At 33.2% G+C, this 23,493-nt stretch overlaps 1 protein-coding gene across 34 annotated transcripts in view; it reads left to right on the plus strand.

Moving 5' to 3' along the window:
• RIMS2 (regulating synaptic membrane exocytosis 2) overlaps nt 1–23,493 on the plus strand; it is a 728,068-nt gene that overhangs the window by 464,647 nt on the left and 239,928 nt on the right. For 12 of the 34 annotated variants that reach the window (XM_025395351.1, XM_025395349.1, XM_025395359.1 and 9 more), the window contains 2 exons: nt 21,049–21,228; nt 22,107–22,216. In XM_025395351.1, coding sequence (XP_025251136.1) covers nt 21,049–21,228; nt 22,107–22,216 — 290 coding nt within the window. Of the gene's footprint in view, nt 1–5,721; nt 5,788–21,048; nt 21,229–22,106; nt 22,217–23,037; nt 23,071–23,493 lie in introns of all 34 variants that reach the window. The other 22 variants (XM_025395352.1, XM_025395350.1, XM_025395360.1 and 19 more) reach the window with 6 other exon arrangements.

Genomic DNA, 23,493 nt, shown 5'->3' on the forward strand with positions numbered 1-23,493 from the left:
TCCCCCGCTTTTTATACCATTGTTTTTCCGATAGGTCCTGGTAACTGCTACAACTAGGAACATAATTTTTCCTGAGGCAGACTATGTGGCCTTAGTATTAGAAATCAGTACAAAAATTAGCCGAGCGTGGTGGCAGGTGCCTGTAATCCCAGCTACTCAGGAGGCTGAAGCAGGAGAATCACTTGAACCCGAGTGGCAGAGGTTGCAGTGAGGCGAGATCGCACCTGGGTGACAGAGTAAGACTCTGTCTCAAAAAAAAAAAAAAAAAAAAAAAAAAAAAAAAAATTAAGAGCTTTTTGTTTACTTGAGTTAGTTTACTATTAGAATAAGTATAGAGTATTAGTATTTCTGTAACATGTCAGAAGTACTCCATAGTATGCATTTTTATGTCTATCCTGGAGGCCAAAATACATTAGGGGCATTTATTTCCATAGAGTATACTTTTAGTATCATAAGAATACAATTAATACTGGCAAAAGATAAATTACTTTACAAACTTTTTTCTCCTATACATTCAATTAATAAATATATATTCTAAAAAGCAAAATGCCCCATTATATGGACCACTGGCATACCTTACACACTCATGCTATTTCTGTATTCCTTGTCAAGAAGTCACCTACCAGAAAGTATAACACACACTCATAACTATTTGACCAAAAAGAATAGTCTCTTTTTTCCTTTCAGTTGTCAACTATGAAGGAAACATATCTCTAATAGTTTAAAATTATAAAGTAAATGAAAAAAGAAAATTCACTTTACAAAAATAATATAACATTTTATTTTACTTATTTTATTTGCTGTGTTTCAGAAACATTTTAAGATAGTTAAATCATACTGAGTAGAATGTAAGGACTACAACATAAGGAAAACATTAACAATATTAAAGACACATGCCAAGCACAGTGGCTTATTCCTGTAATGCCAGAATTTGGGGAGGTTGAGGCAGGCACATCACTTGAGCCCAGGAGTTCTCAACCAGTCTAGGCCATATAGTGAGACCCTATCTCCACACACACAAAAAAATAAATAACAAAATAAAGTAAAATTATCCCAGATGTGGTGGTGTGCACCTTTTTTTTTATCTCAGCTACTCTGAGGTGAGAGGATTACATTAGCCCAGGGAAGTCAAGGCTGCAGAGAGCTGAGATCGCACCACTGTACTGCAGCCAGGGTGACAGAGCACGACCCTATCTCTAAATAAATAAATAAATAAATAAATGAAAATTTAAAAAGTTTTTGCATTAAGTAAGGGTTGTTGGAAACTATAGTTTTATTTAAGAATGGAATATTTTATCGCCCATTTTTGCAGTTCTTTTTTGTATGGACTAAAGTGATTCCTAAAGGGGACATTCGGCTAATTTAATATAGTAGAAGAACAATTCATTATAAATAGAATTTTGTGTAGTTTTTTTTTTTTTTGAGATGGAGTCTTGCTCTGTCCCCCAGGCTGGAGTGCAGCGGCGCAATCTCGGCTCACTGCAACCTCCGCCTCCTGGGTTCATGCCGTTCTCCTGTCTCAGCCTCCCAAGTAGCTGGGACTATAGGCGCTCGCCACTACGCCCGCCTAATTTTTTGTATTCTTTAGTGGAGACGGGGTTTCACCATGTTAGCCAGAATGGTCTCGATCTCCTGACCTCGTAATTCACCCGCCTTGGCCTCCTAAAGTGCTGGGGTTACAGGCGTGAGCCACCGCGCCCGGCCTTGTGTTGTCTTTAAAGATTCTATTGCTTAAGAATCCAAGTGTCTAGAAATTGGATTAGTAATCTAGTTTAATACTCGAAATAGTAATTTTTTATCATGAGCCTTAGAATCTATGACTTCTTTATTTTGTTTTTGCTTTTTAAAAGTTAGTAAATGTATTGTTTTTCTGTTTTTTTCTTTTACAGTGATTTACTGCTCAGATTGGACTAACTGCAGTTTTAATATAACTTACTTTATTTGTTTAAGTCATTATGCATATTTAAGGCACTATGCATACTTATTGCTCAAATTTTATAATGTCCATTAATTTTGGAAAAAAAGTAAACATGGTTCAGTGGAGAAGTGTAATATGTTTTAAGGTTGTACCAAGTGGATGCAGCAAAGGACTTTGAGTATGGCTATGGACCTTAGGTAGATTTTAGAGGGCTTACTAAAACACAAGGGTAAATTTTGTATGTTCATGCATGAGTTTTTATAGTTTTCAACAGAACCTCAAAGACGGTCATGACCAGATAAGGTTAAGAACTAACATGACTAGAGACAGAAAAGAAGAATAAAATAAACTGATGCTTGATAAAGGTGATTCTTGCTTAATGGCTGCTTTGGCTTTATAGGGACAAAGTTAATTATAAGACTCTTCAAGGAAACTATTAGAAATTGGATGATTATATATATATATTTTATAAATTTATAAATTTTAACAAGCTTTGAGGTTTACATATTTTCTGTTATTCTTAAGTAATTTTGGAGAAAACCTATTCCTTTTAAAGCAGTAAAGCCCAACATCACAACTGTTGGGTATTATTTCTCTTCTTCATAAAGCTATGAATACTTTTTTAAATATTTTCTTACATAGGCTCATAATCTTCCAGAAATTGGGTTAGTAATCTAGTTTAATACTTTGAATAGTAATTTTTTATCATGAGCCTTAGAATCTATGTCTAGAATGTTTCTATAATTGTATGAACCACATATGAACCACTGCTGTTTTTTGAGAGAAGGTTCATCATGAGAACAGTATAATTTGGATTTTACTTTTAAGTGCAATCCAAAATATACTTGAGTGGGTCAGCCATTGTGCACAAAGATTTAAAACAGACATTATCCTGGTCTAGCTGGACAAATTATCATATATCAACTAATTTTAAAATGTTGAAGACTGTGTGGCAGAAGGATAATAATATTGGAACAGATTGGAGAGAAAATTACTTGATCAGGTGAACTGGAAAAGGCATTACAGAGAAGCTGGACTTCAAAAGTTGAATAAGACTGTGAAAAGTGAAGCAGTGGACATGGAGAATGGTGGGCATTCTTGACAGAATGATGAACATGAACAAAGTCTTGAGTCAGGAAAACACATGATAATTTAGAGAATCTTAGGTAGTCTGTTGTACCTAGATAAGAGGTAGTGGTATGGGGAATGGAAAGGGGTAGAAGATGAAGATTGAAAGTAGTTTAGAACTTTTAGGGAATTTATACTTGTTTTTTGATATCAGGAACCAGTGAAGGATTTTCAGTGAGGTACCGATATGATCAGAAAGCATAATATGCAAATAAACTTCTGTAGACAGGATGAAGATTGGATTGAGTCAAGGGAAGACTGGGGTCTGAAGGTAGGAAGACCTAAGAGAGGGTTGTTTCAATAGGCATAGTAAACCTGATTTAAGGTGGTGGCAAGACAAAAGGTAAAGGAGAGAAATCTGAGTTATTCAGGCATCAGAACAAGCAAGGTTTGTAAATCAATTGAATGTGAAAAATGAGGAAATGGAGGAGTTAAATTCTGAGACTGTAAAACTTGGCTTATTAAATAAATATTTTAATCCTTAGTTGAAGTTCAAATTGCAAGAGATTACAAAAAGAGGAATAGCTGAAGTATTATATTAAGTTCCAAAGGGAGATTAAAGAATTATGTTAGAAATTAGAAGGGACTTCAGAGATGATGGAGTCCTATGTTTTGTAGCGGTACCTGAGAGACTACTATGACAGGTAAAAATGAGGCTAAATGGATAAGGATCTAGGCTTCTTACTCTCTTTAGCCAGCATCATTCTGATATTATTTGATTACTGTATATTGATTCTATATCAAATTTTGTTTGGAAAAAAGTGATCTGCTAAAAAAAAAAAAAAAAAGTTTGAAAACCACTGCTTGAACCTCCTCATTTCACAAATTGGCACCAATGTCCAAATAGGCAAAGGGTATTGTTCCTGTCTCACAATGAACATGTGTTTTCCTGAAGTGTCTATCTGTCACTCAAGCATTATGTGGAGAGCCGAGAAGCAGATAGAAAAGTGTTGTGCCACCCAAAGAATAATCAGTAATAAAGCAGAGTTACTGTTTACACCATAAAAAAAATTGCATTACTTAGAAAGAATGTGTTGGAATATAAGATCAGGAAATGAATCTTGGAAAACCACTGCCTCTCTACAGAGAAAGGAAATCCAGTACATTAAATGCATGAAGAACCAGTCATATAGGTGAGAGACCAGGCTATATGTACAAATGTGTTAAGAGCCTGAGTTTTGAATTAAGAAACCCCTGACTTTGAAACCCAGTCCTGCCACTTACTATATAGCTCTGAACAAGCACTCACAGCCTCAGTTTATCTGTCTGTGCAAAAGTGGGAATAGTAGAACCTACCTCAAAGAGTTGTTATGAGAAGTAAATGAGATAATGTAGGCAAAGCTTTTAATGGTGTACTTGGCATATAGTTCATTGTTAAATAAATACTATGTTTAATAGCCAAAGAGGTTTTAGAAACCAAAAAAGGAGAGAGTATTAAAAAATAGAGGTTTGAAAATCAATGTCTAATACCAAAGGTAAATGGACTATGATGAGGATTAAGAAGAGAAGAAAGAATTTTGGGGGGATTTCACATTCATAAGGTAGCTTCGAGAGTGTGGTAGAAGCAGAAGTCAAATTACAGTAAGCTTAAAGCATGAAAGCAAAATCTGGCAGAGGTGGCAAGAATTGTAGGTATGTATTTTACGATGTTCTATATTGAAAAGAAAATGAGTGAGATGCAGTGGCTTGAACGGAAGGAAAGGTTAGCAGGGGTTTTATTTTTAGGGTTAAGTGCAGTTGAGGAAGGGAAGGCAGAAGAGAATAATAAATGAAGCAAGGTCATATGGGAAGCAGGATTACAAGTAGAGGTATCTCTTTAGGTGCAGAAGACAAGGACAAGTGAAGATTTAAATGCATGTTTACTTTAGAGATAGAATTGTGGAAGTTGAGAGAGTTCAAGGTTCATTTCCATTGTTTATGGAAATACAATGATAAACTCCTAAGATCAATTGTTTTAGTATTAAAGGTTCTAAGAAAGTAGGAAATTTTAAATTAGTGCTTTGGAAAGAAGAGATAGGTAAAAGATCAGTGTGCTGCTTGAATTGCTTATGGTAGTTATGAGGCAAGAAAGGTAGCAAAGCCAATAGCATGTAATACATAATACGTAATAAACATAGTGAATGGAAAAATGAATGGCATCCAATAAATTTAATAAATACAATTAATAATAAAAGTAATCTGGATCAGTTTGCTCTTAATTAAATGGAATTGTTAAAGCCCTTTGTAGTTATTTTTAATTATCAATAATTAAAAGAGAAATAGTTACCTTATAAATTTCCCAACGTTTGTAAGTATTTGAAATTACTTCATTTATTATTTCCTTCTTAAACTTTCTGCTTATTTTATTTTTCTCATCTCATCTTTCCTCCTAAAAAAATGGTAAAGCATCTCTATCATATAACATATTCTAGATGGTGCTAAAGATGTTTAAGTAATAATTGATAATGTTATATTTTTATTGCATTTTATTTTAAAATATTTAGAATATTTTAACCTTTGGCACTGTCATATTACAATGAACACTGGGAGGAAGGGGCAAGCTTTCCAATAACAGTTTCCATTTGCTTTGCTTACTATCTGCCTATCTTTTTAAATCTCACTTTTTAAATTAAACTATACTTTTTTCACTTCTTTCTTGAGTCTTATTTATATTCTTGTTTCTGCCATGCTTGCAGTCATTTTCTTACTCTACCTCGCTCCAGATACAGTCAGACCATTGACCATCATCACAGGGATGACAGGTATATTTTTCTTACAATTGAGTCTGTTTGTGCAATTGCTTGTGCCTGTGTATTGATATGATATAGGTCACTTTTATTTCTGTTTTTATGTATATACATATATGGTTGTTAATGAAATACAGAAATATCACCCATATAAAATAACATGAAATAAAACATATTAACTAATTGTAGTAGGACATCAAAAATACAGTGTCCCTTTTGTAAATTAGGATCATCTCTTTGGTGATTCTAAAAATTTAGTTCGCCAGGAATTACGGTTAACTCTCTATTATCCATAAAGATAGAGTAACAGTATTCTCTTTAAGTTAACTCCAATTGACTACTCACCTTCCTCAGCAGAGTCCATAATTAGGTATTTAGATGGCATAGGTCTTGAAAACTCACTTTTCCACCTCAATACTCCAGAGTAGAGGAATCTGTCCTTGAAGTGCTTAGGTTGAACTGATTTGTTTGTGGTTACCTTGTCGGAGGTGGCTGTAATCTACTCCTTTGTCATAGTAGGTAATCCATATCTGCAGAGAATACTGAGTCTGTGAGAAAACACTTGTTCATTTCTACCCTACCACCATTTCTCTTTCCAAAGTGGGAATTTGCAGTGAATCACAGATAGTACAGCTACAATGCCTTAAGGAAATATAATTTACATTGGAGGGAAATCTCAGTTTCCTGGCATGTAACAGCAAGAGGGATTAACTAGAAAGAGAGGTTAATTAGAAAGAAAAGGGAGAGAAGATCTCTAAAATTTGAAAAGTTCTCAAGGCTGTATGAAGATTTAGAGATTTAAGCCAGTGACAACATTTGAGATCATTTAGGTAAAGAAATAATGTGGTGGAAGGCTTAGCTAGTATAAATTAGGAATTATGTGCCATGGTTGGTCACCTTGACTATTGTTTCTAAGTGATTCAGAGTTATGTGTGACTTCCTTCATCCCTAGGAAATTAACTAAGAGTTGATAATAAAAGAGTTTATAAAAATTATTAAAAACTAATGAGTAAATTTATAAGTATTTTATTTATATGGGTAAAGGTGAAAGGAAACATAAGAGATAATAGCAACTGCAATTTACTAATAACTTTTGTAATATCTTTCAGCAAATATAATTGAAATTTAGTGCCTTCCAGTTTATTATATGATAATGGTTATTGCTATATTTAATTTTCTTTTGCAATTTTTTACTTTTTTGTTATTCTGCTTCAATCCTAATTATCTTTTGTTGTTTTTTGTTTTTACTGTTGCTATATATTACATTCCCATTATTTTTTACTTTCAGTAATTATACATTTACTTTACAAAAATATGGAAAAGTAGTTATGTAACTGTATTTTGATAATTGACTAAAGCCTTTTTAAAGGTGGGTGATACACATGAATGAGACATTACTGATTATAGACTTACTGTATATACTCTGGTGTCTCTTCATTTCATTCTAAGTTAAAATCATGTCACATCACTTTTTCAATAGTTTGTTTTTTCCTAGTTATCAACAAATAAGTTGTTTGCTTTATGTTACTTAGTTTCTCCATTCACCAATGTAGCTAGAATTAGTTCTTGGTCATCTCAATTTTGCACTTTTCCCCAGATTCTCAACTTCAGCCTAATTGGCCCGTTTTGAAGAAGACATTTATGAATTGTCTTTTGGTGCCACAGTTTGGTTTGTGCTGAGGAAACAGAGATCATTAATGTTTATATTGAAATGTAACATGAAAAAATCTGTTTCCACAAGCAAGTTATCAAATATCTAATGTAGGATTTACTATGTATATTTACATGTGTATGTAATATTTATTTTATATGTATTAAGGTATTTGCCTTGCCCTAGGACAACAGAAATTCTTGAGGGTCTAAGTCTAGTGACCTAGACAGTATGGGTAGAACTCGTAAGAATGAAGTTCCTTAGTTTTTTTTTTAAATATTTTGTACCCATTAACCAGCCGCTCTTCATCTCCTTCTCTCTACTATCCTTCCCAGTCTTTGGTAACTACCATTCTATTCACTGCCTCCCTGAGATCAATTTTTTAGCTCTCACATATGAGTGAAAACATGCAATATTTGTCTTTCTGTGCCTAGCTTATTTCATTCAATATAATGTCCTCCGTTTTCATTCATCTTGCTAATCATCCATTTCATACATGATTTTATTCTTTCTTTTTTAGCTGATACTACATTGTGTGTATATATATCACATTTTCTTTATGCATTCATTTGTTGATGGACACTTAGGTTGATTCCATATCTTGGCTATTTTAAATAGTGCTGTAGTGAACATGGGAGTGCAGGTATCTCTTCAATATACTGATTTCCTTTCTCATGGATATATACCCAGCAAAGGGATTGCTAGATCAAATGGTAGTTCCATGTTTAGATTTTTAAGAACCTCCATACTGTTTTCTATACTGGTTGTATTAATTTATATTTCCACCAGCAGTGTACGAGCATTCCTCTCCAGCACTTGTTATTTTCAGATTTTTTTTATAATAGGCATTTTAACCTGGGTGAAATGATGTCTCATTGTGGTTTTGATTTGCATTTCTCTGATAATTAGTGATGTTGAGCATTTTTTTATATACCTGTTGGCCATTGTATGTCTTCTTTTGAGAAATGTCTATTCAAGTATTTTATCCATTTAAAAAATGAGATTATTATTGTTATTTTGTGCTATTGAGTTCCTTATATATTCTGGTTATTAATCCCTTGTTGGGTGAATAGCTTGCAAATATTTTCTTCCATTCTGTAGGTGTCACTTCACTTTGTTTATTGTTTTCTAAGCTGTACAGAAGCTTTTTACCGTGATAGAATCTCATTTGTCAATTTTTGCTTTGGTTGCCTGTGTTTTTGAGGTCTTACTCAAGAAATCTTTGCTAGATAGAAGGAGTAAAATCTAGTGTTCAATAGCACAGTCAGGCAACTATAATTAACAATAACTTGCTGTATATTTTAAAATATCTGGAAGAGAAGATTTGAAATGTTCCCAACACAATAAAATGTAAATGTTTGAAGTGATATATATCCCAATTACCCAGATTTGATCATTACATATTGTATGTTTGTATCAAAATGTAACAGTACCCCATAAATATGTATAACTATTATGTATCCATAATTTTTAAAAAAATATTAGCTTTCTCCTAATTTTACTACATACAAATGAATGTGTATTAGTTACAACACAATGTAATAACATGACATCCTTGAATCTACTACCCAAACCAAGAACCAGAACATCTAATTATGTATCTCACATTTCCCTGCACTCTCCTTGCCTATTATATCCTTGTGCCTCTTTCACAGAAGTAATAAATGCTATGTTGAGTTTGCAGTGTAACTTCCTCTTTTTTTTTACTTTTTTTAAAGGGACTTTGATCATTTGTTATTTACTCTACTAACTTTCTAAGTTTCTCATCCTTCTGACCTCCATCCCAATCCACTTTGAGATTCTTGGACTGATCTTTTTTGGACATGTGTTGAACATGTGAATGCTGACCTAGTAATCTATCCATTCTCCTGTATTTATTTCTGTAATGTTTTGTGCGTGTTATTTTTATATCTTGTACCTTTGTGTGTAATGCAAGTAAATACAACCACCCACTACCCTTCCTTGTTGCTGTTGTTTGTTGACCTCTTAGTAATATCATTTTATTCACGGATTATTTTAGAACCTGGCTTTAGTCTTCCTCAACATCACAATTCCTGCCATCAAGCGAGAGTAATGTCAGCATTTACCTCAATAATGTATTTAGCACCCACTCACTTCCTTAACTTTCTCTAATATAGTGAGCTTTATCTCCAATTCTACTTTGGTCAGTCACTCTCATGACCATACTTCACATTTTATTATCAGTAGAAATTGTTCTAGTTCTGAAATCTTAATTTGAATACTACGCTCTTGGACTCCATGATTGCACACTTTTTTTCTTATTGTTTCATTAAGTTATTTCTACTTCACTTGTTCTTCTGTCTCAGTAGAGAATACTACTCTCTTGACCCCTTTATTTTGTTGCTGTTACCCTCCATCTTTCTTTATCTACTTACGTATCCAGAAGTTGAATCCATTCTCAGAAATATTCTCAATGCTGTTGCTACATTGTTCTTCTTTTACGTATTTAACAAGGTTCAAACCTGGATTACTTTCTTTCTCTTGTAGAATGGTTTTTGGACTAGATTATCCATATTCTTACTTACTTGAGTCAAAATAATTGACCACTTAAAAGTGGACAATAAAAAGTAACTTTTTCATTGAGAGCTGTGGGAAAAAAAAGTAGCATCAGTATCTAAGTATTCAGTTCTCTAGCCTCGGTTTCAAGGTAGCATATACTTGCAACTGGAAATTGTTTCCTAGGAATAAAATATGTGTTAATAGCTTCAATTGGGCCATAGTTTGGCTATATGATATCTGGAACTTTCTAAATGAATGGGATGAATGCAGTAAATTCAACATGACATCTCCAGTTATGCCCACTCCATTAGAAGAAGCTGGACTTTCACTGGTCTACCGTAGTGTATAACATGAAAAATTATGAGGACTACCTCTTTTGGAACAGAAGGATAGAGACTTAAATAATGTTTGCTAAGCTTTTTTTATATTACTTCAAGAGACAATATTAATTAACAATAGAAATCAAAGCAAGTCTTCTGGCCAGGTTATGCTAACTAGTATGAAATAATATTTGGTTCATTGTGCCTTTTAAAATGCACTCATTTAAACAAACATGTTTAGGATGGATATCATGTTACCCTTTATTAATATCTCTATTAAAATATACCCTTTATTTTAATAAATGTAACCTTTTTTAACATTTACCTTTGTATCCTACTTATTTTTCTAGTATTCATCCCTGCTTAGAGCTATACACAACTACTAACATCTATTGTGGGCAGCTAGATTTTTATGTAAAGTGTCATGGAAGAGACAACAACTCCAGCTGTATCTTAAAGAATAAATAGGAATTATTGAGATTCATGTGGAGATGAGGGAGGATGTTTGTGACATTTTAAAGAAATGTATGAACAGGGTCACAGAGGTAATAAATATCGTATTTTAGAATTGTTGTAACATTATTCGCAAGGCAGAAAATAGGAAGAAATGAATCTGGAATGATAGAGAGGGTTCCACTTATGAAGAATCTCTTGTTTTTTATTATTATTATTATTGAGATGGAGTCTCACTCTGTCGCCAGGCTGGAGTGCCAATGGCAGATCTTGGCTCACTGCAACCTCCACCTCCCAGGTTCAAGCGATTCTCCTGCTTCAGCCTCCTGAGTAGCTGGGATTACAGGCATGTGCCACTGCATCTGGCTAATTTTTGTATTTTTAGTAGAGACGGGTTTTCCCCATGTTGACCAGGCTAGTCTCGAACTCCTGACCTCAGGTGATCTGCCCACTTCGGCCTCCCAAAGCACTGGGATTACAGATTTGAGCCACCATGCCCAGCCTGAAGAATCTTATATACTCTTTATAAATGTTAAGGAACTTAGATCAAAGACTGTAGGTTCTAGAGGTACCTTGAAGGGATTTAATTAGGAATAGTGATAACAAGCTTGTTCACCTTAGAGTACCTACCTACAGACTATGTGAATGATTGATTTGAAGAGAAAAAATGAAAAGAGAGACATGTAGTGGATGGAAGAACAGAGAGAAAATAGTGGTTTTAATAAACTAAAATCAGCAATACTTGATAAATAATGGAATTTGGATTTTGAGAGAGTGCAGAGTCATGAAAAATTGGATAACTAGATTCATAAGGTACCTTAACAGGGTCCAGGTGGGTTCTTAGTGGGGGAATCAGTTTAGGTGTGAGACAAGTTCAGTTTTGGAATTACTGAGAAAGCTAAGAGGAAATGTCTAGCAAGGAATAAAGTAAACAATTTTAAAACTTGAAGTTGCCTAAGCTACATAGAGTAATTTCAGAGTAAATTCACTACTAATGGTAAGCAGTCATAAAAAGTAAGTGAAGTCAGTCTGAGAAACAACGCATGAAATGAGGGCTTAGAAGTTTTTCCCCTGCCTGAGGAACATTATTATTAAGTGGCAGAGGGAGGAAGAGGAACTTCTGAGCTACATAAAGAAGAATGAGAAAAGTGGAATGACAAGAGCTAAAGGAATAGTTTCAAGAAGAAAGTAATAACATTACCGTAAAAATAATGAATGAAAAATGCGTGTTGGATATGTCAAGTGAGGTGTCATGGATTACTTTAGCTAGGGTAATTTTAGAAGGAAGGTGGTGGGGGGGAAAGCAGGTTGCAGTAGCCTAAGTATGACCAGGAGATAAGAAAATGAACTTATCAAGAAAGTGTGAAGGAGAAGAATTAGATAGCATATGTGATATCAAAAGATGTTTATTTCCCTTCGATTAGGAAATATGTCCATGTGTTCACACACTGGAGCAAAGGATGTTTTAGAGAAAGATAAGTCAAAAATACAGAAAAAAAGAGAGAATGATTGGAAGAAGAGTCTTAGGAGAGGTAGGAAGTAATCAGACTAAACACACGGGTGGATTTTGTGAGCAGAAAGAAACTGTTATTTACCACTGAGGCAGGAAGAAAATAGGTGGGAGAAGTGAAGCTAAGTAAAAGGATGCTAATAGAGAGAAATCAAGTTAGTTATTAAACCATTGTGAGTGTTTTAATGACTGTGTGAGTAGGAAGATTGGTTAGAAGGGAATCTGAGTGTTTTATGGGAGTGGTTGAGATGATCAGTCATAGAGTCCAGGGTGGATAAGGAAAGAAGAAAGTCAAAGATAGTGATATACACTAGCAGGAATTTGTGGGACTGATGCCAGAATAAAGTAAGGATTATTGAAGTCTTGAAAATCTGGAGATTGGGGTTCATGATTGTTCAATGATTTTCTGCCTTTGCATTGAAATCTTCTAGCACTACCATAGTCAGTCCCTAAAATTAGCAATGACTAAGGGATAGTGATTGGAAGTTGGATAGATAATAGCAACCTGTATTAATAATGAACGTTACTGCCAAGTGGAATGCTTAAGAGAAGCAAGGACTATGTCCATTATGGTTCAGAGGGTAATAGTCAGAAGTGTCTCTAGGGAGCCAACTTCCCCTCCTGGATTCCTGGACTGTGAAATGTGAAAGAATAAGTAGCTTCTGCAGATGAAGGCTACAATGGAAGCAGAGGCTACACAGTTGAACTAAATGTTATTTGAGGCAGGAATATGCAAAAACCATCCTGCAGGAAGGTTGATGTTTAGGAAGTTTATTAATAATGGAATAAGGGTTCTCAAAAATACAAAAGAGAATTAGAAGAGATTAAGAATGATACAGAAGAGAGAATAGGAAATGAAGAATTTAGGGAGAAGAAGATACCAGGGGGCAGTGGGGATTGCCTTTTACTTGATAGCCAAGAATCACAGAGATAAGATAATTGAATAGAACTGATTAAATTAAAATATTCTAAGTTAATTGTCAGTTGTTGTAATACCAGAACTGGCTGAGGGTCCCTGGAAAGGTTTGACCTGTGTCCAGATTAATGATGAGGGCTGCTATGAAGTTTGAAGAGAGGCAATGATGGTCTTATCTCAAGATGGGTATCATAACTAGAACCCTGGTTAAAGAAAGGATTCTGACAAAACTAGTGGAGTCATGGTTCTACACATAGACTGTTTTCTTAAAGATTCCCTACATGGAAGGTAGTGCTGAGTGCTCTTAGTCAATGTGATGTAAGCCAATAACACACTTTCCAAACTGCTATCATTTTTAATATTAGTTTCTCTACATTACCAGTCATCTTCTGTCCTCTTACAACTGTTTTGTTCTCCATCAAAACTAACTTCTTCTTACATTTCTGACTCTAGCCTGTCTTAGTTTCTGTGGAATTTTCCTGCATTTATTATTTCTTGTTTCTGTTGTATTTCAATCTTTCTTCCTTTACTGATTTTATTTCTCCTCAAATTACTGTTGAAGTTGTCTTAATAATACCTTCCGGCCGGGCGCGGTAGCTCACGCCTGTAATCCCAGCCCTTTCGGAGGCCGAGGTGGGTGGATCACCTGAGGTCGGGAGTTTGAGACTAGCCTGACCAACATGGAGAAACCCCATCTCTACTAAAAATACAAAATTAGCTGGGCATGATGGTGCATGCCTGTAATCACACCTGCTTAGGAGGCTGAGGCAGGAGAATCACTTGAACCCGGGAGGTGGAGGTTGCAGTGAGTTGAGATGGCGCCATTGTACTCCAGCCTGGGCAACAAGAGCAAAACTCCTCAAAAATAAAAATATAAATAAACTATAATAATAATAATACCTTCTTTCTTCAAGCTAACTTGAGAGTGGTCTATTTCTCTCTCTCTCTCTTTTTACTTAAGTCAGTTATCTCGAGTATGTGTTTTTACATATGCTTCCTTCACTCCTTCATCAGCTCCTAAGCCTTAACCTTCTACAGTTTGACCTCTGCCTCCAGTGCTTTACTGATATTATAGATATAAATATATATATTTGGGTTTGGGTTTTTGTATGCACCTTTTTTGAACTATTTAATTTCTGCTAATAGATCATCAGTTCATTTCTGAGGCTGAAAATTTCAAAGGTTTTTTCAATATTTAATTTATATGGTGATTTGTCTAACATTTTTGAGAGAAAAAAAATCCCTACTAGCAAAGAAAACGCAGTTCAGTGAAATTAGCAGGCTTAGAATAAAGACAGCCCAGTTCAAGTTCCAGCCCAGAAAACATCAAATTCTGTGAATTCGTCCAAGCTTCTATAAGCCTTAGTTTGCTCATTTCTAAAGTGAGAGAGTTTGGATTATATAACTTCTGAGATTCCTTCTATCCTAATATTGTTTGCATGCTTCTGAATATTATGTATGTTCTGTATATTTTATATTATATATTTTGTATATTGTGATTTGTAATGTTTGTCATTCATACCTTCTTCTCTGTTTCCACCCTTATTACTACAAGTCAGAGCCTTTTCCTAATCTAGCTCATTCTCTGCAGTACCGTTGAATTATTCTTCTTAATTTATTACTTGGAAATTACCTTTGTTCAGAAGTTTTTCTTATTACTCTCATTGAAAATTAAACTGTTTAAACCTCTTAACTAGGCATTAAAAATTGTCATAAATTGATTCTGATCTAATTTTTTAGCTAACATTTTACCATATTCTACTTTGTTATTCCTAGCCTTTCCATTTGACTATTTTATCTTCCATCATCTATGTGTCTGCTAAAATTTCCTCATCTGTTCATGCATGCTGTTCATCTTTTTTACTACAGTCTTTATCAAGCAGACTTATTTCAGATTCCCCATTTGATAGTTTCAACACCTATACCATCTCTTAGTCTGCCTTTGTTGGTGGCTTTGTCCTTGACAGGTGGGCCTTATTTGTCATGCTTTTTTGTGTTTCAAATAAATTTGTGTTGAAGGTTGAGATCATATCATCAGTAATGATTGAGGCCGATAGTATTTATGCTTGAAAATGAGCACAACTTTTGTTCTGTTAGTTGGGGGGTTGGGGAGCATTAAGCAATCTTCAGACTGCTACATCTGAGTATGAGATTTGAACTGGTACTATGAAGTGACCGCTGCTGGCAGCAGGCAACAGTGCATTTGAGAGATTTGCATTATACCCATTTCTCTATCCACATAAAAACAGCAAAACAAAAGGAATGCTGGTGAATTGTTCAAAATTGATCAGTGAAACTATTGAATCTGTATTCTAGCTTGAGAGCCATACCTCATCAGATATACTGATATAATACAATAGCAATTCATAACTATATTGTTTAGAGATATACCTTTAAAATGTTTGCTATTTTATGGAATCTGAGAATCTGGGAAGTCATAATCAAGATCAATAACTTGGTGGAATAACTTTAATTTTTACGTTTGACAAATCATTATTAAATTTGAACATTCATTGAATATGGGAACTACCTATTTCATAAAAATAAGGATTTTACAGGTAAGATGTAATATTATCTCTCAGTATTCTTAAAATTTATATTTTAAAGATGTATTAATTTGTTCTGCATTAATTATGCTGGGTAAATAATCCTGCTTTGTGGTTTTGTTTCGTTACTTTTTAAATAAAAATTAAGTAACAATGAAAATTATAAATATTTAATATACTTAAAATATCTTCAAAATATTTACATCTTATATGTTTGTGTGTGTGTGTGTGTGTGTGTTTAATAATACAGTATATGTTATTGTTCAGTATTGTATTCGTCCCTAATTTTCTTGAGGAAAATGGGACATTTGGTCATTTCTTTGTGCAATTTTCAATAATGAATATATTTTTTAAATACCTTTGTAGATGTGAGAATACTTCTCTTTTTGATAATAAAATAATAGGCTTGTGGGTAATAGTAATTTTTTTCCTACATGAATGATGTCTTGCTTTGTCACATCAATATATATATTATACCATTTTCACATTTTAGATTGTTATTAACTTGGCTGACTAAATATTGTCATTTTTGAATAAGCTTATTTACTTTTAACTAATATAAAATCTTTACATCTAACTCAACAGAAAGATTCTGTAGAATAATGCTGTTATGCCCAATGATAAATTAATCTCCAAAATAATATAATATTCCTATTTGTGCACAATACCTATTTGCTTATTTACCATGATTTCTATGACAAATATTTTGTATCTTGCAATCCTCTTAACATTAGAAATGATGCTAAAATAATGAGCTAGAGTTTTTAAAAAGTTAGTCTTGCACATTAGTGATGACCATGAAAATTGTAATTTTAAAGTTGTCATAATTACTTTAAATTATTTGTTATATACAAATATGTATATATGCTATATTAATTATTCTAAAATGTTTCATTTTTAATGTTTTCTAGTATATTTTATCATGTATTTATACTTCAGTTATGCAGTTAACGCCCAGAAAATCTGTAGATATTCAAGATATTTTAACAAAAATAAAATGTTTCTGCTGGGTATTTTTTTTTTTTTTTTTTTGAGACAGGGTCTCACTCTGTCACCCAGACTGGAGCGCAATGGTATGATCACAGCTCACTGCAGCCTCAACCTCCTGAGTTCAAGCATTCCTCCCACTTTAGCCTCCTGAACAACTAGGACTATAAGTGTTTGCCACCACACCCGCTAGTTTTTTTTGTATTTTTTGTAGATACAGGGTTTCACCATGTTGCCCAGTCTGGTCTCAAATGCCTAAGCTCAAGCCATCTGTCTGCCTCAGCATCTGAAAGTGCTGGGATTACAGACATGAGCCACTGTGTCTGGCACTTCTGCTATTCATCAGCTTATTCTATACAGTATGGATATAGAGAAGTCATTTCTTGCCCCAAACCTGGGACTATACTTGTCCTTCGGAGATATATCCAATTTTTTTAAATTTAAGATGTCAGCTTTATAAAGGAAAAGAATAATTCCTAAGTAGCTTTACTTTTTACAAGTTTACTTTTCAAGAAAACCTATTACATTTACTTATGACATCTTTCCAATATAAACATGAAATAAGTCTGATTTAATACAGATTAGGTTCTGAGTTACATATTGGGAAAATTTTCATTGATTTCTGAGTTTTAGTATTCTTAGTATTTATCATACCTGTAGAGATACTCTACATTGAACTTACTTTGATCTGGAGTTGTATCATTGTGAAAGATATGGATGGATGGATGGATGGATGGATGGATGGATGGATGGATGGCAATAACATTGGATTATAGACAAGAGTGCCCACTGACCTCTTCTTCCCTAATAGAGGGAAATCCCTTGCAAGACAGTCCCTTGCATACAATCCCTTGCATACAAATCCCTTGTCCTTTCATTGAATTAGGAAACCTAAAGTACATCGCAAAACTGATAAAATAGGTAGGAAGTTGCATCAAATACTTGGAAATTTTTAAAAATATTTTATGAGCAACTATGTTGACCTGAAAAAATGATTCAAAACTGACAACTTCGCTGAATGATTATAAAATTATTTTTCCCTTAGAATGACTGAAAATAAATACTAAATCACATTCTTTCAGTTTTAGTTTTTCTTATGCATAAAGATTACTATTTAAGACAAAAGTCTTCTAAATTGTTTTTTTTATTGTGGCCTATTGTCAGTTCATCCTCATCTCAAAATCTGCATATGCTAATAATGTGCTTTTAAGACTGGGTTGTTAACAGTAGTATGTATTGTTATCACATTGTTAGTCAACATAAATTAGTGGAGGAGCTGATACACAGTATCCTTTGTGAATGCATGCAGTTTAGAATAACAGCCATTAGATAATGATGGACAGTAGCCTAGATCAATTCAAGTGCAAAAAAAATTAACTATAAATAGAGATTAGAAAATGTAAACTATTCAAAAAGATGTAACAGTGATAGATATTAAATCACTTTTTAAAAGACAATGGAATTATTTACATAAGAAAGATTTAAATTTACAGGTGAGGGGGCCCTAGCTTTTTCAGTGGCTTATCCTTTGGTAATCTGATAAAACCATGGCCACTGTTTTTGGAATAATATTTTATATGCATAACATAAACTAAGGTAAATAAAATGGTTACAGAAGAAACGACTTACATTGAAATAAAGACTCCAAGTTAAGAACCCCAAGTGGGCCCTAAAATATTTTAAGCCTTGCAAGTGTTTATTATTTCCCACTTTTCAGTTGCTGCTATTCAAAATTAATTATATATTCTCATCTTTAAATTAAAACAAATTCAGAATTTTGGTGGGAGTTTGTGAGTGTTATATCTCAATCCCTTTAAGGGGCCTGATATAAGACTGGGTAATTTAGGCATTACTACTTTAAATTTTCATAGCAGTAACATTGTGTCTAAGCTAGTCAGACCTATTTTTATCCAATGTGGGAGCAGGAGCCTGTGTCAGCCTTCTCTTGTGTGCTGTCAAAGTTTAAAATACAGTAGTTTTCCATTCCCCTTAACTGTGTTGGGACATTTGGGGAAATTTCTACCTTCTACTGTGGTTCTTTTCATTTTTCATTTATTAACCTATTTTCATTTCACACTATGGTATTTATTTAATATATACTTTGTATTTATGGACAAAACTATATAAGTAAAATGTAAAAGATGGGTTAATTTTCAAACAACTTTTTTATAAAGAGACATTTTTCGTAAGGGCTACTTCCTAAGGAGTGACCTCTGTTTTATAAATAATGGTCTCCTTTTGAGGACATAGGACATAGCAACACATTTAAAATAATTCTCTGGTTTTCACTCATTATCATATTTTTCAATTATTAAAAATGATGCTTCACAAAGAAGTGAAACTGCATATCCTAACATTTACTCCACTTTCCACTTGGAAAAATTTCTTGATGGAATCAGAATAAATTAAATTATATATAAACACATGAAATATTAGTCTAATTTTCTGTTAGGGTAATTGTAGCTATTTCCCAAAGTTTTGTTATATAATAAGATGTTTATTATTAATGTAAGATAAATCTTTAAAATAAATGTAAAGATGGATACTCTTAAAAAATAGGTTTTAAGCAATTTAAGAAATAATATATAAAGAGATATACCTTTTGTTTCTGTTTATTATGATGAAGATATATAAAGATGTTAGACTAAAAACATGTAGCAAACTACTGAAGACACTTATTTCTAAAGAAAAGTGTTCTTTAATGAGAACACTTGGACACAGGAGGGGGAACATATGGGGTCGGGGGAGGGGGGAGGGATAGCATTAGGAGATACACCTAATGTAAATGATGAGTTAATGGGTGCAGCACACCAACATGGCACATGTATACACATGTAACAAACCTGCATGTTGTGCACATGTACCCTAGAACATAAAGTATAATAAAAAAAAAAGTGTTCTTTTAAAATAGTTTTTCAGAAACCAAAAGACAGCTATGATATTTACACTATGAAGTTACCTTTTCATTTCTCTTGCCATGTAACTGTTACTAATAATTAAATATTTTTTATATATTTACATTTAATGTCAGTTATTTTGACATATTCTGGATGCACTTATATGAAAATACTGAACTTAGATAGTAAATCACATGATAGTATATGGATTTAAAAGTATTTAAAAATGCTCTGACTTATATGTTACCCTATGACTTTAAAATGTTAAATAATCACAAGATATGGTGTAGAATAAAGCCAATATTCACTTTCTAAAGTCACCTAATCTAATATCAACTAGTACACAATTATTTGCCATATAATTCATGACATTTGGGAAATTATGTCCTTTTTTTCTTTTTTTTAAAAATTACTTGCATTTTTCATTATCCAAAATAAGGTTGAGATAACTTATAGGTAAAGTGGATGTCATTGAAACATTAGCTTTGAGGGAGACTAATGCTTTCTTGACTGTCGGTATTATATAATCATTTCCATTTTTGTGCTTACAACTGGATGGGGAGGAATAATTTTATTTGAAATATACTTTGGCATGTTTTACTTTTGAATTCTGGAGCCAAAGCTAGTGTTTTTAAAGTCCTCTCCCAAATTGTGGGGCTGGTATTAGAAAACATTTATTGATCATGTTAGATGTAAAAGTATTATGCTAGGTTCCAGGGATAGAAAGGTCAACAATGAGAGGCTGCTTAAATTTAAGGATACTTCCTTCAACAAGGATTAAGTTTTGGTATTAGATTTATTTGTGGTCAAAGAGATCATGTTGTTTCAGAATTATTGTTTCAGTTAATACCCATTCTGAATTGAATCAGTTGGCATAGCTAAAGTGCACCGAGATAGACAGCCAGTTAACCAGTTTTCTACAGGGTAATTTTTCTTGTGGATCAGGTTTAAATATGGCTACAGACTTCAAAGTCACCCTATTTTCTTATAACCTCATTTTGATTCTTCTGTTTAAATGTTCAGGTGTATAGTGTTTTCTGAAAGCCTTTTTATATCTTAGTTGGTATAGTACTAAACAGCTTCAGGTGCTACAGAACTAATGCTTATATGGTTTTCTTCACTCTTGAAAATGTTAGGAAAAGTCATTGAATTCTTTAAAATAGAATAATTCACATATTTCACGTATTCCATTTAGGGAATTCATTTTGGAAAGCAAGCAGTTTTGTTTGTTGTTTTTTTTATGACTGAGCGACTATTATCTTTGCTGGAAATTACTTTGAAAGGCAGAGTTGGTTTTTTAGAAATTCTTAAGAAGTTTCATTTGAAATTGCTCAGAATATGTTGGGGAAAAGAAAAATTTTTAAATACTCCATAATTTTAAACAGTTACCTTTTTCAAAATCAGTTTGATGCATCATAACCAAATAGCAGAAGGGCACGAAAGATCAACTGAGCTGCTTTTTGACTAACGTTTCAGGGATTGTGAAGCAGCAGATAGACAGCCATATCACAGATCCAGATCAACAGAACAACGGCCTCTCCTTGAGCGGACCACCACCCGCTCCAGATCCACTGAACGTCCTGATACAAACCTCATGAGGTCGATGCCTTCATTAATGACTGGAAGATCTGCCCCTCCTTCACCTGCCTTATCGAGGTGAAAGATAAATCAATCAGACTAATTTCCCCTTTGCCCCACCAGCACACCATTTTATTTTCCCAGCAACTAAATGGTCTCTTCTATCATCTTTGGCTGATCACTAGTAATAATTGATACTAACCTTTCAATGTAAACACACTATTTATATTCAGTGGATATAATAGTGTGTGGCTACCATTGTAATTTGTTTATTAACTGTCCTGACTGCATTTGTTTTGTGATTTCTCATTAATCAGGAGTCCTGGGTAAATTCCGTCATTAACTGTCATGTTCCTCTCCTACAGAATGAGAAACTATTTGTGTCCATTACACATCACTTTTCAAATCATCATAATGATTACAAATAAAACTAGATTTTTTAGTTTCTATTGATACTACTGTTATGTATTAACCAATATTTTCCTTAGTTAAATCTTGAATTGTTCAGGGTTTTATTTGTAGTTTCATGAGATGTTTTCTAATAAAGGGATGTTTAATATAAGCCTGAGTAAAAATCTCTGGATCAAGGGAGAAAGGTTAGTGTTGAAAGTTTGAAATCTGGAAGAAAGAAAAGTACAGTCTTTTCTTTCTTGATCTGCGAAATTGTCCTCTTGCTTTCAATGGATAGAGTACTAATTTACATTAATAATTCCATGGATTTTACTGTAGGGTTTTGTGTGCATGTATGTGTATGTATGCATATTACACCAAAAATAAACATCTTTTGCTATTTAATCATTCAGATATCCATATTTTGTCTAGTTTTCCTAACCTTTTAATCTGCAGCCAAACTTCTTTTAAAATTGTATTTATACAGCTATCATATGAACCAAATATAGGTATTAAAAATATGTAACTCATTATACTGAAAATTAATATTAATTGTGTGTCTTTAGGTCTCATCCTCGTACTGGGTCTGTCCAGACAAGCCCATCAAGTACTCCAGTGGCAGGACGAAGGGGCCGACAGCTTCCACAGCTTCCACCAAAGGGAACATTGGATAGAAGTAAGTTTTATTTCTAATTATGTCGTTTAGGAAATACACATGGAAGCTAAGGTGAATCAAGATTTTCTTACTTTTGTGTTAGTTTTCTTCTTTTGTTAATTGTATGCCTTGTCTTATTTGATAATAGTTATCTTTATAAATATTATGTATTTTTGCATAAAAATTTGTAATATTTCCAGGTAAAATAAGGTATCTTTATTGCTCTTGCACATTTTTAAATTTGAATAAATGCATCTTAAAAAGTAAACATAATAGTCTTAAATGAGCTGTTGGATAATATTTCTTTGCCACAACTAAGTTTATGTAATTGTTGATAGTTATATAAAGTTTATTAGTAACTAGCCAAATCAATTTTCACACACTGCAAAGGACTGGTTAGCTGATGCACAACAATGGTGATCCTTCTCAATACTGGAGAACAAGAAAAAGGTAATCATGAATATACAATGAAAGATGCATGTTGTACTGATGTTTTTATTAATTTTACATTTTTGCATAAAAAGCACTATTTTCTGACACACACATGAACATACTTCCCAAACTTCTATAAATTCTTGGATAAAGGACCTCTAAAAGCATGGATAACTGAATATAACAGTTTTTAAGATCATTTTTTCAATGATCCCTTTATTTAGTAACTGGATGTGTTTTGCAAATAATACATATATATTTAAATCATTTAACTTTTCTCTAGTAGATAATACATTCTGTGCCTTTGGAAATTTCTGTTGTTTTTAACCCCTGTGCTTTGGTTCCCTTTTTTTCCTTTTTTTTTTTCTTTTGTTTTTGTTTTGTTTTTTATTTTTATTTTGTTTCCCTAGACAATGGAGTCAAGGAGATAGAACCTTATGAAGGTCTGTACATAAAGGAGGGTTTGTTTTGTGCTAACAGCCTTTTTGGGGAGCTAGTAAGCAAAAATAAACCCAACTGCAATTGATGTCCCTTTGTTGTATAGACTTATATACAGTAAAATTATTTTGTTTTATGATATCTGACAAAGTATTCAACTTTTTTTTTTAACTTGGAAATTATACCAAGGAGTTAAATTTCTTTGATTGATCAAATAAGAATGCAAGGAGTTTAACTTCTTTTAAATGAGCAGATAAAATGTGCTCTTTCATAAAATTTTTATGTACCTTTTAACCAGAATACTAGATTTTGAGTAAGACTTTAACCAAAGATATCAATTGCAGTCTACGTTTACATCATTGAGGATGTACACATAGTTTAGTTATATTTATCATCATATATTTCATTTTTTATTTATGATGATGTTT

Source organism: Theropithecus gelada, chromosome 8, assembly GCF_003255815.1.
Source record: "Theropithecus gelada isolate Dixy chromosome 8, Tgel_1.0, whole genome shotgun sequence".
Classification (NCBI taxonomy): Eukaryota; Metazoa; Chordata; class Mammalia; order Primates; family Cercopithecidae; genus Theropithecus; species Theropithecus gelada.